The 19,758-nt window shown below is 34.7% G+C and overlaps 1 protein-coding gene across 1 annotated transcript; it reads left to right on the forward strand.

The window, feature by feature from the left end:
- Positions 1 to 12,995: 12,995 nt before the first annotated feature.
- On the forward strand, positions 12,996 to 19,456 carry LOC141698410 (psbP domain-containing protein 5, chloroplastic). Its single transcript, XM_074503098.1, has 11 exons — positions 12,996 to 13,138; positions 13,240 to 13,406; positions 14,451 to 14,559; positions 15,102 to 15,151; positions 15,424 to 15,491; positions 15,587 to 15,685; positions 16,135 to 16,194; positions 17,689 to 17,748; positions 17,852 to 17,906; positions 18,005 to 18,054; positions 19,188 to 19,456. Exons 1-11 carry the CDS (start codon positions 13,047 to 13,049, stop codon positions 19,284 to 19,286), a joined length of 909 nt encoding a protein of 302 aa, XP_074359199.1. The 5' UTR covers positions 12,996 to 13,046; the 3' UTR covers positions 19,287 to 19,456.
- Positions 19,457 to 19,758: the final 302 nt, after the last annotated feature.

A 19,758-nucleotide genomic window follows, 5' to 3' on the forward strand; every position in this document is an offset into this window, starting at 1 on the left:
GATACCGTAGTTGTAACACCTTTCAAGTTTAATAAAAGTTTTATTTAACTTGAATTTTGTTTCACATTTTTATTCCGCATTTTATTCGATTAAACGGTATTATTTGCATTCAACCCCCCCTTCTACAAATAAATTGGGACCTAACAATTGGTATCAGAGCCTTCTGATTAACGTACAAATCTAGATCCTAGACTTTTGTGTTTCTTTCACTTCTTGAATTTTTTATTCACTCAAAAATTCATAATAACTACACAAAAAGTTGGAACCGTTAAAATTCCACTTTTCGATAAAGAAAATTATGTTATGTGGAAGAAAAAGATGCTACTGTTTTTACAAGTGGCTAATCCCAAATATTTGCAAGTGTTAAAGAAGGGTCCAAAAATTCCTATGGTTATTGAACCAGAGGTAATAGAAAATGATGTGGTGATCACCAAAGCGAGAACTTATGTGAAAGATCCTGAGGATTTCTCTCCTGCTGAAATAGAAGAAGCCTCCCTGGATGCTAGCCTTCAATTAATTTTAGTAGATTCCCTTAATCCCTTGATGAATAGACATGTGATGAATTGTAAAGATTCCAAACATATCTGGGAAACTATTGAGATTATTAATGAAGGCATAGAGGAAGTTAGGGAGAACAAGCTAGAAATCCTAACCTCTGAGTATGAATACTTTAAATCCAATCCAGGTGAAGGAATCACTGAAGTGTTTGAGAGGTACAATGCATTGATCAACAACCTGAACATTAATGGTAAATACTATTCCATCAGGGAGGTCAACAAAAAGTTCCTTTTAACACTGCCAACTCATCTCGAACATAGAATCACTGCCATAAGAGAAGCAAGAGATCTGAGTGAGATTTCTTTGGAAAGGCTCTATGGTGTGTTAAAGACTTATGAGTTGGAGCAGATTCAGCAGAAGGAAGTTTACGGGAAAGGAAGAGTGGTCAGCACGTCTACTGCTCTAGTAGCTGATGAACAACAACAACAACCACAATATCAACAACAATCTCAACAGTCAGAAAGAATGGTACAGTCTTCCAAGGTTGAAGATAATGTGATAGTAGCAGAATTTGATCCTCCTACTACAAATCAATCAGGAGATGATTATTATTCCTTAGAAGAACTGGAGCAATTGGAGGATGAGTCAATGGCCCTGATTGTCAAGAGATTCTCAAATGTCTGATTCAAAAGGAATCCCAAGTTCAAGTACAAGTCCAACTACAATAGATTCCAGAAAGGTGGATCTTCATCCTCTAACACCAGCACTGGTGGGTATAAAACAGGGATGGTTGATCGAAGCACCATTCGATGCTTCAACTGCAATGAGTTGGGACACTTTGCCACAGAATGCAGGAATCCAAAACAAGCAAGGAAGAACTCTTACGATTCTAATCAAAAGAGTAAATCTGAAAGGGCTTACCTGGCAAAGGGAAGAAGCTGGGATGATACTGACAGTGAAGATGAAGAAGTTGGGAATCTTGCTCTCATGGCTAGTGATGCAAACACCTCATCGTCAAGAAAAGAGGGCATTAAACAGGTACAACCGGTAGTGTGGATTCTTGACAGCGGATCGTCAAGACATATGACCGGAGATAGAGCACCACCCAGTGGTTACCTTTGGAGATAACAGCAAAGGTTTAACGGAGGGATATGGCTGTTTGCTAGCTGGAAATGTTATCATTGAAAATGTATATGTTGTGCAAGGACTTGAACACAATCTGCTTAGCATTAGTCAGTTCTGTGACAACGGCTATAATGTTTTATTCGACAAGCTGAAGTGTCAGATTCTGCACAAGAAAAGTGAAAAACCCTCCTTAATGGGAATCCGGAAAGGAAATCTGTTCGTAGCTGACATGAACTCTGGAAGCAATCCTGAAGTCAATTGCTTCTATGCAAAGGCATCGTCAGATGAGAGTTGGCTATGGCACAAGAGACTTTCTCATCTCAATTTCAAAACAATGAATTCTCTTGTAAAAAGAGAATTGGTAAGGGGTCTGCCTCAGCTGGAATTCTCTCCAGAAGGACTATGTGAGGCTTGCCAGAAAGGAAAGTCAAAGAAAGCAAGTCACAGAGGCACTGACACATCTTCCATAACTGGTGTTCTACAATTATTGCACATGGATTTATTCGGACCAGTTAATGTCCTTTCGATGTCAAAGAAGTGTTATTGTCTTGTGATAGTTGATGACTATTCCAAGTATACGTGGGTTTTATTTCTTCACTCTAAGGATGAAACACCACAAGTTGTGATTGATCATATCAAGATGATTGAGTTAGATTCTAACGTCCCTGTTAGAGCAATAAGGTCAGATAATGGGACAGAATTCAAGAATGCACTTCTCAATGAATTATGTACAGATAAAGGGATTACCAGACAATTTTCAGCTCCTAGAACCCCTCAGCAAAATGGAGTGGTAGAAAGGAAGAATCGTACATTGATTGAAGCTGCAAGAACGATGTTAAGTGAATCCGGTCTTCCAATGTACTTTTGGGTTGAAGCTGTAAATACTGCATGTTATACTCAGAATCGAACTCTAATCAACAAAGACTTCATGAAAACTCCTTATGAGATTTTGAATGAACAGAAACCTTCTATCAAATACTTTCATGTATTTGGTGCCAGATGCTTCATGCTCAAGGATGGAGATGCGCGTCGTGGTAAATTCGAGGCAAAGGCATATGAGGGTATTTTTGTGGGATATGGAAGAAGATCATACAGAGTATATATCATTGATCAACACAAAGTAACTGAAAGTGTCAATGTTACATTTGATGACACTAAACTCCCTAGTATCCAAACTGAAGATCCTTCTGAGAAACTGAAGTTTGATGATATGTCAGATTCAGAATCAGAACATGGTCAAGAACCTGAGGTTGTTGCTGGTGAAGAACCTGTTAATCTTGATGATACTCAAGGTAATAGTGATGGAAACTTTGGTAACAATGGAGATACCACTGCTACTGATGGAGAATCTTCAAGTCAACATGGCAACAACTCAGGGGGAGATGCTGAAGGATCATCTAGTAGGACACAACATCACAATGAATTTCAAGGCGAATCATCAAGATCAAATCTTCCAAGACAGACTATCTGGAATAAAGCTCACCCTTTTGAGTTGATTATTGGTGATCCAGATGTTGGAGTCAGAACTAGACGTGCTACTCAAAATGAATGTCTGTTCTCAGGATTTCTTTCTGAGATGGAACCTAAGAAGATTGAAGAAGCACTAACTGATCCAGATTGGGTGATTACTATGCAAGATGAACTCAATCAGTTTGAAAGTCAACAAGTCTGGAAACTTGTACCTAGACCTACACACAAGAAAGCTGTTGGTACTAGGTGGGTATTCAGGAATAAACTAGATGAAGATGGTGTGGTTACAAGAAACAAGGCAAGACTGGTAGCAAAAGGGTATTCTCAAGCTGAAGGCATTGATTATGATGAAACCTATGCTCCAGTGGCTAGACTTGAGGCCATCAGGATATTTCTGGCATTCGCAGCATTCTCAAACTTTAAAGTTTATCAAATGGATGTCAAGAGCGCCTTTCTGAATGGAAAGCTGGATGAAGAGGTATATGTAGAGCAACCTCCTGGTTTTGAAGATCCAGATCATTTGGATTTTGTCTTCTTTCTTTTCAAGGCTATCTATGGGCTAAAACAGTCTCCAAGAAAATGGTATGACACTCTCTCTGAATTTCTTATTGAAAATAGCTTTATTAGAGGTGTCATAGATAAAACTCTCTTTTCTAAAAAACATAAGAATGATACTATATTAGTCCAAGTCTATGTGGATGATATAATATTTGGGTTTACTAATGATAATCTCTGTAAGAGATTTGCTAAGTTAATGCACATCAAGTTTGAAATGAGCATGATGGGAGAGCTGAAGTTCTTTCTTGGATTACAAGTAAATCAAAGGTTAGATGGAACATTTATTTATCAATCCAAGTATCTCAAGGAACTCCTCAAAAAGTACAATCTAGAGGATTCTGCATCAGCAAGGACTCCATCAACTACAGCTGTCAAGCTTGGACCATGTGAAAACTCCATTAAGGTAGATGTCACAAGCTACAGAGGTATGATTGGCTCGTTACTCTATCTTACTACAAGTAGACCAGATATTATGTATGCTACATGTTTATGTGCAAGGTTCCAAGCGGATCCTAGAGATATTCATCTCGTTGCTGTTAAACGAATCTTAAGATATCTTAAGGGAACACCAAATCTAGGTATTTGGTACCCTAAAGAATCTGGTTTTAACCTTGTTGGATATACAGATTCAGATTACGCAGGAAGTGTTGTTGATAGGAAAAGCACCTCAGGGAGTTGTCAATTCCTAGGAAGCAGGCTAGTCTCATGGTACAGCAAGAAACATCAAACAGTTTCCAACTCAACGGCCGAGGCTGAATATATTGCTGCTGGAAGCTGCTGTGCTCAGATCTTGTGGATTAGGAACCAGCTACGAGACTATGGCTCTGTATTGAACAAAATTGCTATTTTATGTGACAATACAAGTGCAATAGCCATCACCAACAACCCTGTGCAGCACTCGAGGACAAAGCACATTGACATCAGGTATCATTTTATTAGAGAGCACGTCATGAGTGGTACTGTTGAACTATTTTTTGTTCCAACAGAAGAATAAATAGCAGATATTTTCACTAAACCACTTGATGAATCCACATTTACCAGATTAGTTGGTAAATTGGGCATGTTGAATAGTTTTAGTGATTAATTTAGTTAATATCTGAGATCTGTTCTTGAATGAATTTACAAATGAATTTTTCATAAATGAAAAATTCATTTGCAAATTTATTTTATCATTTTATCATATTTCTTGCTTATTTCTATGGAATTTTTATTATCTTATCTTATTTATTTACTCAAATTGTTAATTTTAATGTCTCAGAATATTTTATTTTCTCTAAAAAATATTTTTCTATGAATTTAATTTGTTAAAATTCAAAAGAAATCTATTTTTGGACTGAAAATATTATTATCTCTGAAATATTTTAATTATTTTAATTTTGTAAATATTTTATGAATTGTTACTAAGTTATATAAGTCTTTATTTCAGTACATATTTATAAATATGTGTGTTTCTGTGTTTAAAGCTGATATGACAATCGGCAAGACAATTGAATTGTCTTGCTGAAAGTCATTTCAGTTTAAATTTTGTTTATTATGTTAATCAATATAGTTTTATACTGGCAAGACAATCGGTATGACTATCAATTGTCTTGCCAGTTATAAACCTTATATATAATTATTTTCCTTTTAGTTTTTTTACTGGTATGACAATCGGTATGACTATCAGATTGTCATACCAGTTATATATATTTAGTATTTATTATTTTTATTACTCCTATTTCTTCTATTTTCTAATTTGTTTTTGCCTTGTAAGACTATCGGTATGACAATCGGTGAGACAATCCCGGATTGTCATACCAGTTACACTACTTAACCTGTTTTTGTGTGTGTTTTTAAGTTTCATCAGTTCATTTTCTTTGTTTTTCAAAAATTTCAACAATTTTTTTTCCTTCTTTCTCTCTCTCTCTTCGATTCAACCACAGTCACCATTGTTTCTTGCTCGAGTTTTTACTCAGCATACAAAAATCATCACTCCTGTGATATATACATACAAGTATATACATACAGAAGTGTTGTTGGATTTTTGTTAAAAGAAATCAATCAAATCAAAATCAGTTTCTTTTTTTTGATTTTGGGTATTTTTTTATTATTTTATTTTGTTTTTAATTTCTGATTTGTGTCTTTTGGTTTTTCAAAACTGTGTTTGTGAGTTAGGAATATTAACGAGATACATTCCTGTCTAAATTTTTCGATTATAATTAATTTAATTCGAATTATTAAATTAATTTAATTAATTCGAATTTTCTTAATATTATTCTTAAAATTCTGAAAGTGTGTGTCTTATTATTATTTTAAAATGACTCTCAATTTCCAAATTGTCGCGCATAATCAGGTTGGTTATTTTAATCCGGAAAAATGTGATGTGGAAAAATTTAAGCCTTGGATTAGATTTTTAAATGACCATTCGATTGTTAGCTCTGCTATTAAATCAAATGTGATTTTAAATGTCGATCTGCTTAGACTGATTTGCACAACCTCTACTGTGGCCGATGATTCAAAATCTTTTTCATTCACCGTGGCAAACACATAGTATGTGGTTGATGAAACAGTAGTCAATCAGGCGTTAAATTTTCCATTGGACAATTTCTGTAATTTACCCTCTGAAAATGATATCACAAACTTTTTCCATGCTATTCACTATCAGGGGGTGATCAATTTAACCAAACTTTCAAAATCCAATTTGGTGTCTGAATGGGATATTTTCTTCGATACACTTTCTAAGGTGTTTGCCAACTGCACTAAATCCAACTTTCACAACATCACTTCCACTCTGCAGTATATTGGTCTTGCGGTTGTTTTCAATCAAAGGATCAATTTTGGCAAACTACTTTTTCCCATTCTCTTGAGACGTCTCACTACTGCTTTACGTGATCATTCTACAAATCGTAGGGTATCATGTTACTATGCTCGTTTTCTCATGCTTATAGCAGATCATCTTCTCACACCTGAACACAAAGCCCTTTTTGTTAACTCTGCAGTAACCGAACCCCCTCCAGTAAGCAAAAAGATTTACACCCGCCAAGACACAACCTTTAAATTCATGCAAGTTCCAGTACTTGTATCTGCTTTCATGGCCACTTATATTCCTTTACCTATTTTCAATCTTCCCGGTCATGAACAGCAACCTTAACCTCCAGTGGTTCAAGCCACCCAGGCTCCTCGAACATCAGATGCTCTTCCTTTACAGGTAGTAATTCCTCACTCTCACTCCATTCCTACTTCTGTTGAAAGACCCTCAGTGGTTGATAGGGCTGACCATGAAGTTGTAGAACCACAGCTTCAATCCCAGGTCATAGAGCCAAACACAGAGTCACATTCTATCTCAACCTCTCCCCCACTGTCTAAAATGTTACCCAGGAGATTAATAGGAAGTAGTGCATTGTTAAATGTGAGTGAACCCTCAGCTCTGCCTCCTCCAAAGAAAAGAAGAACTTATACTGAGGCATCTGAAAGCCCATCCTTGTCCTCCTAACAGGACATGGACTTTGAAATGGCCGATGAACAGTTACTAGAGACATTCTCTCAACAGGATGAATCTATTGAAATTCGCCATAGGGCCATGGCATCTTGTACTGAGTCAAGCACAATTCCATTACTCACAATGGAACCATACATATCCACAGATGATACTCAGGACACAGAGCGAGGAGTGCACATAGAGTCTGTTACAGTGCCTGCCATAGTTACGGCAGAAGAGCAGTCACATGCTTCTGAGGGAAAATCTGACTCTCAGCCACCTTTAATAGAGTCATTTTCTCCCCTCCCAAATCAAACACCTCTGGCTCCCTCACAGGATTCTCCACTCGCAGATTTATCTGGAGAAAGTGGAGGGCAACTCGGTCAATCTATCCCTGAAGCAATTCAGACATCTATTTCACATGAAATGATAGGTTTGACTGAGGATCGGGACTCGCGAATTCCCATTGCACCACCACTGACCTCTCTTGAAGAGGCTAGGGTGATTTTAACTGCAGGTACAGAAGAACAGCAACAGGAAGACTCTTCAGGAGCAATTATATTGAGAGAAACACAAGCACGTGAGGTGAGTGAACCAAACACGAGTGAAATTCAGGTGAGAGCACACACAGACACTGATACTGTAAACCTGTTAGCTCAAATTGCTGCTCTAAAAGAAGAACTTGCTAAAAGCCAAGCTGAAGCTCAAGCATTCAAAGCACAAGTGGTTGAACGGTCTTCTTCTTCCACCTCTGTCAACAATCAGTTGGCACTCATAAGAAATGATATCTCAGATCTCAAGAACACTGTCACACCAAAGCTCAATTCCATTCAGGAAACTCCAACTTTATCATCTGATGACATTTCTGACTTCTGTTCTCTACATACAAGGATGACTTCTCTTGAAGATTTGGTTGAAATGAATCATTCACTGGATTCCTCTAGATTTCTGAAGATAGAGACAGGTATGGAACATTTGAATGAAGGGATGAAGCACCTGTACTACATGATCAAAAATTCTCACTGTCCCAATGAAGAACAAAGGACTTACTTTGAAGGGCCGTCTGGTGGAGGCTCAGGCTCGGGAGGTGATGGAGGTCATGAAGGATCTAAGGGAAAGTCAGTAGAGGATCCCTCAACTAAGGGGGAGAAGAAAGGGAGTAGTGGAAAGGGGAAAGAAAAAGATACCTCTGCTGGGGACAAATGAAAGGCTGATGATGTCTATTATAGTGGAGAACAGGATGACTTTGACATTTTTGACATTCCCACTGAACCAGTCTTGGAAGATAAAGATGGTTTATTTGAAGCTGAAGAGGAAAGTGATTTTGGAGATTGGGAAGAGGAAGCTACAGTGGATCCTATCTTTGAGAAAGAGTTTCAGCAGCACCAGTCAGAGATGAAAAGAAAAGAAGCTGAACTCAAAAAGGTCTCCCAGATCATTGACATGAGGAAAGACATACAAAGAATAGAAACTCTTCAAAAGCAACGTCTTCATGACATTAAGGCTCAAGAAAGGAGAAGAGATGTCAGACTGAAGATTGGTGAGAAATGGGATGAAGCTAGGAGAGTACTTGATATGCCTCAGCTGAGCACTAACAATGATAGACAGTTCCTACATCTTCTTGACAAGCTGGAAATCTCAAATCCTAACAATGACATGTGCATGAATGCTATCAAGACTGAAGTCTCAAGGATCACAGCTGCTTTTGATAGATCCCTAAATGAGATGAGCATTTTTGTATATTGTCAGAGTGAAGGATCTTTCAAGGTGTCACTTCATCTGTTTGAGAATCGTTCTTTGTCAGAGATTTGGGTTCTTCTCAACAAGATAAAAAGAAGCTCAGAGTTGAATGAAGTTCTTCGAGAAAGGCTTAAAGAGTTTGCCAGCAGGGCTAGTCCTCAAGTGGTCAACAATCCTCATCAGGTGAGATTCTTTAAGTCTGATTGTCTTCAAATCTGTCAGCTAGATGTACAATCTCTTAAAGACTACTCAGCTAAGCATCTGGTCTGGATGGAACATCATTTAAGAACTGCTGGATACTCATCCATGTTGAAGACTCAAGCTGCTGATTTGATTCAAGCTTATTGTGAAAATAATATTAAAAGGTACAATCAGATCAAGAATAAGCTGAAGTCAGTTGGAGTTCAACCAGTCAGACCAGCAAGCTTCACTTCAGAAAAGGATCGTGTCTTTGACAAAGAGTTGCTTCAAGATTTAGAAGAAGGTGAAGTCAGAAGAGAAGACAACTGAAATCAATTAGCTCAAAACTCAATGTAATATGATTAGAGCTTTATGAATCAAGATAGTCTAATGTAGTTATATGTTCAGGCTAGAGGAACATCTATCTTGTATTCACTTGTAAATTTCTTTTGGAATCTGGAAAATGTTAAATATAATCCAGAACTTTTCTGCTATTTACTTTGCATTACTGTTTATATCTTTTTCTTATTTGTTAGTTGAGTTATCCTCTAGGTATTTGTTGTTATTGTCTAACAAGCAAATAGGGGGAGATTGAAAGGCATATGTCATAGCCTATTCGTTTATTCGAGGATTTAACTCAACTCAAATAAGAATGTAATAAGTAAATAGTGAATCTATCGTCAGAGAGATCTCACAGAGTAACATCTGTCAAAGGGTTAAGAAACATTATTCATCTACAGACTTGAAGACTTAATTCACTGGAAGAAGCTCAAGAAATTGATCAAGCCTCAGTGATATAAATCAAGATTGTGGATTTAATCAAGTGACAGAGATCTCGTCAGGGTATCAATTAATTACAAGGATTGAGTCTGAAGAAAATCAAGAGTATCAAGGTCAAGGCTTGAAGAAACGTCACGGAAGTTAGTCACTCATGAACCAGACAGTATATCGAATGTCAACATTGAAGTGGTGGAATTGATTCATAATTGACAGTAATTTTCAGAAGATTTTCAGAAGAATGGTTGCTGCTCAAGAATAGTATTAATTCTCTATTAATTAATTAAATCAAATAATTTAATTAAGAAAATAAATTATATCTGCAAAGATTAATTTATTGATTAATTGAATTAATTGATTAATTAATTCAGAATTAATATTAAGGATTTTCAGAATTATTATTAGATTAAAATTTATTAATAATTCAGTAAGACAATTTGATTTGAACTACTATGACAATCGGTATGACAATTGATAGTTATACCGAAAGTCTTGCTAGTTCATTCTAATTGTCTTGCTAGCTATTGGGATTGTCTTGCTAGTTCAAAAGGATAGTCTCACCGAAAGTCCTACCAGTTCAAATGGATTGTCATGCCAGTTCATTTGATTGTTTTGCCGAAAGTCTTGCTGATTCACTGGATTGTTTTGTTTACTTAAACAAAAAAACACAGCAGAAGACAATCATGCAATTATTCAACAAAAACACAAGTCAAGAACTCAGCAGAAAAAAAAAAGGCTCAAACATTTTATTTTTCATCTGCTTTATTCAAGATCAAAATTCTAGATTGAAAAGTTAAATCCAATCCACTAGAATTATTTATCTTGTTCTTGTGTATCTATCTAGCGGATTAAAATCCCTAGAACTTAATCTCAAATCGCATTTAGCATTTGATCTTTTAATTGCAAAAATAGAAAAAGTTTATGTCGAATTTATTCTAGATTTGTAATAATTGATTTGAGATTAATCCCTTGTAACCGATACCGTAGTTGTAACACCTTTCAAGTTTAATAAAAGTTTTATTTAACTTGAATTTTGTTTCATATTTTTATTCCGCATTTTATTCTATTAAACGGTATTGTTTGCATTCAACCCCCCCTTCTACAAACAAATTGGGACCTAACACATTGAAAATCAATTGAGTCAGTAAATGATTCATTTACCAGAATGCCAGGTATGTGGAAAGAGACATGGAGAAGTTTGTAATAGATTGAATGTGGTATGTTATAAATGTAATCAGAAATGACACTATTCAAGGGAGTTCCAGAATTAACCAGCTAGACAGTAAACACATAGAGAACAGCCTACCAGAAATCAAGCAGGCAAGACTCCATCAATTGGGTTTACATGTTTTAAATGTGGGAAACCAAGGCATATAGCGAAGGATTGCAAAATACCATCCCTAGTTAGTAATGCACTTATAATCATGGGATCTACTCCGATAATGAATTAGCCCCCTAGAGCTAGAGTTTATGACATGTCTATGAAAGGTGCTATTCAGGATGCTGATGTGGTGGTAGGTACGCTTACTGTGAACTCTTTATGTGCTAAAGTATTAGTAGATTCGGGAGAAACTCGATCGTTTATTTCTCAAAATTTTGTTGATAAGTTGAATTATCCGGTTGAATTATTAAATGAGATCATGAAATATAGAGCTAGCGAATCAAGAACGTGTTACTGTTAACCAGCTATGTACCAATTGTGAGATTGAGATTTTTGGAAATAAGTTTTGCATTAATTTGATACCTTTTAAGTTAGGAGAATTTGACGTTATTCTAGGGAATGGATTGGCTTGGATTGACTATCTAAGAATGATGCTTAGATAGACTATCGTAACAAGAAAGTGACTCTGAAGATGCCAGATGAGAAAGTGATAACGTTTAGAGGTCAACGACAAGTAAAGATTTTTTTAACGATGATTCAAGCTAAAAGATTACTGCGACAAGGATGCGGGCATTATATCTCCCATGTGATAGATAGAATTCAGGAGCCAACAAAACTTGAAGATATTTCAGTAGTCAATGAGTTTCCAGACATGTTTCTAGACGAGTTACCAAGACTTCCTCCAGATAGAAAAATCGAGTTTGCGATCGACTTAACACCTGGAACGGACCCCGTATCCAATTTTAATAATTATTAAAAAGAAACTTGGACCTCTGATTCATTTCACTTGATAATTGTTTAACCTCAGTTTATTATTTATACTACTTGCTGAGTTAGTTAGCTCACCCTTGCGATCCATTGTGTTCATTTCCAGTTAAGAAGGAAACTGTCGGTAACGAGGATCCCCAGGCCAGTACTCGGACAAGGATTCCAAGTTGAGTGTTGGAGAGTGCTATCAGGAGTATTATGATATGGTTATAAGTTGTTGCAAGTTTGTAAGGACGTTTTGTTGTAAGTTATAACTTTAAATAGTTGGGATTTGGAACGTTGTTATATAAGTTAAGATTGAGGCTTGTTTTATACTTCAACCTGTTGCGATCCGTGGATGTTTAGGGTCATTGCATATAGTATCTTATATACAGGTTTATATAGTATTGTGACCCCCGAGTCTATGACCCGGATTTTGAGGGCGTCACAGTAAGGACCAATTAATATTCGTGTAAAAAACCAAAATACCCATCATTTGAGGCACAAATATCCCAAATGCAATTTGAGGATATTCCGCCTAAAATACCCACCGAATACAGGAGATGCGTGTTCACCTTTTTGAAAAATAGCAAAGGAATGCGTGTTCAATTTTGTCTTATAGTTTCCCTTATTATTCTATATATGGGTATTTTGGGTATTTTTTCCTAATATTCTATATATGAAGCGAGTGTAGCGGAAGAAAGTAGTTGTTGTAAGAGAATATATTTAATTTTTATATTATAAAATTTTATTATTTTTGTAATATATTCAATTGATAAGCACGTTTCGAAAAGAAAATTGTATATGAATAATCGGGTTCGAAGAAAATATTAATTAAAAAGAATTAAAAACCGGGCCCGGATGGAAGTAAAATGGGGGTGGTGGTCCTAAATGTCACTTTGGGGTTGAAAATAGTCATAAATGTCACTTCAAAACGGTATATCGTATAACGTTTATGCAAAAGACCTAAAACGTTAGACAAAGTGCCGTTATGAACTGACATTTCGTGCTTATTCTCAAAAGTGATATTTTGGGTCATTTAAGACTGAAAAATGACATTTTGATCCCGTCGAGTATAAAGTAGCAAGTGGATGAGCCGAACAAGAAGAAGAGATGATGGCACTTGCACCTTCCAGTAGTGTTCTTGTCTTCCCCTCATCCTCTCTCCTCAACTCTCGCCTCTCTCACTTTCCCTTCTTCTCCAGGTACTCTCTCTCTCTCTCTCTCCCTCTCTCTCTCTCTCTGTGTTTGTGTGTGTACAAACATGTTATAAAAAAACAAATGTTGTTTCCTGTGTGTGTTTCAGAAAGCAGCAGGATAAGATAAGCTCATCCAAATGTGGTTTACCGATGAAAATTGTTGCATGCTCATGTATTCCTTCAATACCCTTTTTTGAGAATGGCCTTTCAAGAAGAGATTTAATGTTGTTTGGCATTTCTTCTACTGTTGTTACAGTTTCTTCACCATTTCCAGGTCACCCCATTATTCATTCTTCAATCTAATTTCTGTTTCACATTTTATTTTTTTGTATTCAAATACTAGTGTTGTTAGGTTGTTCTTACTAGCATACTACAATTTGCAACATATGTTCGGTGATTGTTGGGGAATAAAAAGGGATAAGGGAATGATGAAGTTATTATAGTAAATCTCCCCCCAGTAAAAAGTAATACGACACTAGCAAGGAACAAGAAAATTAATCCCTATAGGGAAAGATCTAGGACGAGAAGATTGAGGGGGTGATTTTTTATTTTTGCAGTCTATTATATTAAATATTTATAAATTCTATGTACAATTTTAATGTTTTGAGGGGGTGATGTTTTAAATTACAAAAAAAAAAATCTATCAGATTATAAATATGAAAATATAATTATATATTAATACTAAGATCATCATTGATGAGTTCATTTACAAAAAGGAAGTTTAGCAAGGTCCGTGATAAGAGCAGCTGCTATTATGTATTTTACTGCAGTTAGTTAAATCGGAAATCATGTTAATTTTCATGGGCTGAAGCTATTTACCTAACTAAAGGTACTCTGTCACTACTCACTAGTAATGATACTAAAATTTGCCCATGTAAGCTTAGCTCATTCTTAGGCACCGACAGTATGTACGCCTCTCTTCTTTTGGAGGAAACATATGTATCGAGTATCGTCTACTTGAAATTTGAGATATTGGTTACTACCTATCTCTTGAGCAATATGCTAAATTTGCGTGCATATGTGCCTGTAAAATTCGGATGATTATCAAATCATATTTTACTAGTGCAACACAATTTATCACACCTATAGTTCCATTCCAGTTGATAGGAAGATGAGATGCTTTTAAGCAGCCTAACTATATTTTAAAATTTGTAAACAATATAAATCAAAATTCAAACTTCATAAAGGACAAGATATGTATAACCAACATACTATGTTATTATTTGTTTTTGGTCTTTCTTTAATGTCGTGAGAATTTTATAACAATGTCATTGTCATCTCTATCTGTATCATAGAAATCAAGTTACTAATGTTTTAGGTTATGGTGCGGAGGAAGAGGTCAAAATGGTGTCAGTGGTCGATGATATAAATGCTTATACCTATTCATATCCTGTTGAGTTTCCTTCTAAGAAGCTGACCTTTAAATGGTAAGTAGATATTAACATAACATTCATCCATTTGAGATCAATTTTCTTTGAATTGTTTATTTTATGGCCTTAGAATGTCACCACTTAGGAAAGAACCGTCTTAAAGTGGGCGTTGAAGTTAATGTTATAGTGTATATTAAGGCTCAAAAGATGACAAGTTCCAAAAAGGTGCTAGTTTGCTGATCTAAATGTAATTGGTTTGATCACCTTTCCTGATCCTGCACATTATCGGGAATCATGAATACAAGTTTCCAAAATTTGTGGTCTCAAGCATCTAGCAAAAGTGAATGCTTTTTCAGTATGAAATAATCAAATAACCACAGTTTTCAGCCACTTAAATTCTATCCCTTTTCTGGACAATGCTAATTTCCTCCAAGTTCACGGTACCCAAAGTTAAAACCTAGAACTCTGGACCTCATATTTGAGCTTACCCAGTAATTCTAATGTTTATATATCTAATCTTATTCAGTAATTAAGCCAATTTCCTCTATATTTTGCATTCCTGAAATGCAGGAGTCTGACATTTTTGCATCTATTTGAAGGGCGGAGTCCAGAAAACCTGAACGCTATTCGTCAGCTGCGCCACTTTCACGTAAGTATAAAGGCCTTCTGCAAATGCAACGAAATTCAAAAGAAATATGCGACATCATTGTTTTATGTCTATAATCTGTTTTGAGTTTTCTAGTGTTAACTAGTAGAACAAGTAATTCATAGAATTTCAATTATAAGTTGACAGTATGTAGCACTACTAGAAGATTTGCACCAAGGCATTCAAATATGTACAAGTATCACTTTAGGTGTTTATGCAATCAAATTATTTTTGTTGGAATGACCTGAAAACATGCATCTTCTAACATGATACAGCTGATGCACGACAACGCATTGTCTCGGAACGTGTTGATCTTGTTGACAATCTCATCCTTTCTGTTTCGGTAATGATTTTATATTTTCACTTTACCATTTATCTCGTGATCATGTTTTTTTCTCACTTTTATCTTGTTTTCATATGTAATATTTTTTAAATCAGATTGGTCCCCCAAATTCACTATTCTTAAAATCAATGGACAAAAGTACGTGGAATGCAAAAGATGTTGCAGATTCTGTTCTATCTGACAAGTCCGCTTTGGTAAGTATTTCAATTCCAGAAATTATCAGTTTTACAGTATTGTTAATAATGATAGATTTAAACGTGAGCATTTAAACAAAAAGTTAATTATTATGAAATTTGGTACAAAGATACATTTAAAAGAAGATATCTCTTATATTAAAGTGATAATAAATAATAAAGAGTACAGATTAGTGTGTTTATAAAGATTGAGAGTCTACATGTGTTTTATCGCCCAAGGTCAGGGAAGGCAAATTTCTTTTGTAACTATGAACATTATTGCATTATTTCTAAAGGGTCAATAAGAACTCGAAATTGCAGGAGGTATTGGTATTTAGATTACTTTGAGCTCTAAACAGTCATGTATCAATGTTGAGTGCTTCTTTCTTGGCATGCATGCACCACTGTTTCTCTGAACAAAACTGAAGCCATTAATCCTTTACAGACTAACATGCTAAACTTGTGTACAGAGAGTTACGTCAAGTCAGCGAAAGGCTGAGAGTTCGATTCTTGATGCACATTCCTCTGAAGTAAGTTTACCAATGTGTTTAATAGTAATGTACTAGTGTCTTATAATGAATGTTGCAGTTCAGATGCTTAGAGCATCTCAAATGGGGGAGGCCCCTTATCAATAATATCATAAGTGGCATAATTTTTAGCAATTGGTGTACTCCACTTGTAATATGTAAAATTAAACCCTTAGCAAAAAAAATAAATTAGCTCTTATGGATGGCTATATCTAGCCAATCTCTAAATGCTGGTAGCGAAAAATATATAGACAATATTTATAGGCAATATCATTGGAGTTGTACCGCGTTTTCGTTATATATATTTGAATCAATCATTATAGGCAATGAAATATATTTGAATCAATCAATATAGCCAATGAATATAGATAACGAATTTAGCTAACCCCGTTGGAGATGCTCTTACAACCCAAACATATTACAATGAAGTACACAAAAAATTAAAAATATATCTGGAGGTATTAATTAAATGACAAGTTAATATTTATTGATTTAAAGAGTATTTTTACGATTTAACAAATTTAAATTTGATAATACAAAAAAATACCATTTATTCTAACTCAATTATCATACTTCATAAAAAAATAGAAAAAAAGTTTCTTATATTATATTTGCATGAAAGTAGCATTTACCATATTTTTAAGTAGTCATTCTACTGATGAATTAGGTAATATTTAATACAATTCACTGTCATCTAGAGTTTGCCAAGCTAGATTCATGTCCAGCTAATATGATAGAGGCATTTCTCCATAAACAATGTAAATACATATATTCAATATATAGATATTCTTAATTTTACATGAGAGAACAAATGACATATACATGTACTGTGTAACAGAAAATAATAATTAATGTGTACCAAAGTTGTTAAATCTTTTGGTTATAGGTGAACTCTCAAGAGAAAAATCTCTAAAATCTCGAACCAAGAGAACCATTTAAAAGTATAAATTAAAAAATCAGGAATTTTTTAAATAATCCGACATGTATCCTCCATTCCAAAAACTGAATTATTATTATATTTATAACCATATATTGAATATGTAAGGATTATGACAAAAATATGATTTTTTTTTAAATCTTAAACTTTCAAGAATCTGATTTAAAGTTTTAGAATTTTTGCATGAATCTCTTTTAATATCAATCAATAATTGAATTATTGATTTAATAAAGGGAATGCATTCTTTTTCCAAAAAATCTCTTTATGAATCTCACTTTTCTCGATTTTCTTTTTAAGGGAGTTCTTTCTTGAGCCTCATTCAATATACAAATATGTAATTTAAAATATTATTTATTTATAAAATTGATGGGACAATATATATCTAGGGGCCTTCCAAAAATTATTATCTCGTCATGTTTTAGAAATTACTAATATTTTGAACTCGCCAAGTCGGACAGAGATTATTATTGTATAGGTTATCATGTTATGGAGTTTTACTTTGACCTATAAGGCATTAAATCCTTATGTTTACTTCTATCTAAATTTGCTCCTTATTGTAGGTTGATGGTGAGACATATTGGTATTATGAATACCTTATTCGGAAATCACCTACTAGATCAGTGAGTTCTCTTTTTTTTTTAAAAAATAAAAATTAAAAATTATGCCCCCATAAAAGTGCAACTTCTGGTAGTGTTATTATAATATTCTTGTATAACAATGCAGGCGGAAGAATCAAATGTATTTAGGCATTATGTTGCTTCCACTTTTGAACGAGATGGTAAGACTTTATCTCATAGACTGGTGTTTGGTGTTAATCTTTCTTTTGTATATTTGCACTTCAGAGGCTGTTCATTAAATTTTTAATTCCTTGTACAGGGTTTTTATACTCTTTGAATGCTTCTACTCTTAGTAAGCAATGGAATAAAGTAAGACTTTCTGCCTTTTCTCGTCTTCTTTTTCTTTTTTCTCTACTAGGGATGTGAGAATACTTGCATGTTTTATCATGGTTGATACTATCTACTTTTATACGTATTACAAAGTTTGGACCTCAAATCTTTAAGTTATACCCCGAGTTATTTGAGTTTTTTCGTGAGAGAAGAGAAGAGTCAGAGATTTTTTTTTAAATATTCTCCCTATAAAAATTTCTTCCCAAGAATGTGATGATCGGGATAAAGCTCTCACATATCTTCTTAAACAATTTCCTCCATTTTTTTCGAAATTTTATCTTCTCTTTTACAAAAATCCTTGGGAGCATACCAGGGAACATTGCTACAATTTCTTCTTTTCATTTCTTTGCCAAACGGCCCATATTTACACGCTTAGCAATTGGGTATCCCAAATTTTTATTTGTTTTAGATGCTGGATACCCATTGTAGCAATTGCTTTATCCCCCTTTTTTCCTGAGATACACATCTGCGGATCAATCATACCTATTCAGTAAATTCAACTCCCAAAGGCTAAAATCAGCCAATATTTTAATTATGGTTATTTTTGCCATTTTTTTCCGACATAATTGGCTATATAAATTATTACGGATAGGAAGGTAACATTTCTAATAACTATGACAATTAAAATAAAATCATTGAAATTGCTTATTTTTGGTTGGAAATACTACCTTTGCTCCCCTTCCCTTGTAGTCTACATTAAGATAACTGTTTTCCATATTAGTCTGAACTGCATTAGTTCTCTCAAAATTTGCTATCCATGTGAAAGTTAAAAGGCCGACTCTTCACATGATGCACATGTACCTGGACTAACAATTTTTTTTGCTAAGTAATAACTAACAAAATTTAGAAATGCAGACTGCTGACAGCTTAATGTTGAAATGATCAACTGTAATAAACTGGTGTTATGATAAAAATTGATCTGTCATGGAAAATATGTATTGGGACATGGATGGCTTCGGCAGCTGCTCATTTTTTAAACTCTGGATTTATTATCGCTCTGCTTTTTTGCAATATGAAACTATAAAATGTTGAGATAATAAGAAAAAAAAGGAGAGAATGTTCTTAAACATTTGGAGCAAGACTGGTGTGAATATTTTGGTAATTTCCTGCAGATGGGTCCTGTTTTGGAGAAAGCTGTTAGTTCTTTCCGGGTTCTCCCTCCCACTGAAAGCTATGTTCCCCCATTCAAGGATCCTTGGAGATTTTGGTGATAAACTATTATATTTTTTAACATTCTTCCACCTAAGCCATTGTACTCTTTAATATCAAGTAGATGTAAAAATCCTCAAGCTGAGAAAATTCTAGTGGCAATCATGTTGCAGTTTTGTAGATATTGCTAATATCATAATAGAGTAATATATGTTATTAAATATTTGACTATTTTTTCTGTAGTTTTCATATTGATGAATTGTATTGAAATACAATACTCACAATAAATTGCCTTTTTTCATTCAAGAAAGTTTATCATATAATCAAAGAACACGCAACGTGAATTTACCAGGGAAGGGACTAGAGAAATTAATCTGGGATCAGCCAGTAAATAACTATTGCTTGTTAAGAAAACTGGCATGCATTAAATTGCTTATATAGTTACAATAGCAACTAAATCATTTACAATGAATTTGATTGCCATTGTACTGCATTCACTATCATATCATTTTATCGTGCATATTGTCACGGCTT

The sequence above is a fragment of the Apium graveolens genome, chromosome 11 (genome assembly GCF_009905375.1).
Source record: "Apium graveolens cultivar Ventura chromosome 11, ASM990537v1, whole genome shotgun sequence".
NCBI lineage: Eukaryota > Viridiplantae > Streptophyta > Magnoliopsida > Apiales > Apiaceae > Apium > Apium graveolens.

What these genes read in the sequence shown, in the direction of transcription:
- LOC141698410 (XM_074503098.1), top strand. Translation starts at nt 13,047, where the DNA reads ATGATGGCACTTGCACCTTCCAGTAGTGTTCTTGTCTTCCCCTCATCC. An exon ending in AAGAAGCTGACCTTTAAATG is followed by an intron (nt 14,560 to 15,101) that starts GTAAGTAGATAT and finishes ATCTATTTGAAG; the next exon opens with GGCGGAGTCCAGAAAACCTG. An exon ending in GGAAATCACCTACTAGATCA is followed by an intron (nt 17,749 to 17,851) that starts GTGAGTTCTCTT and finishes ATAACAATGCAG; the next exon opens with GCGGAAGAATCAAATGTATT.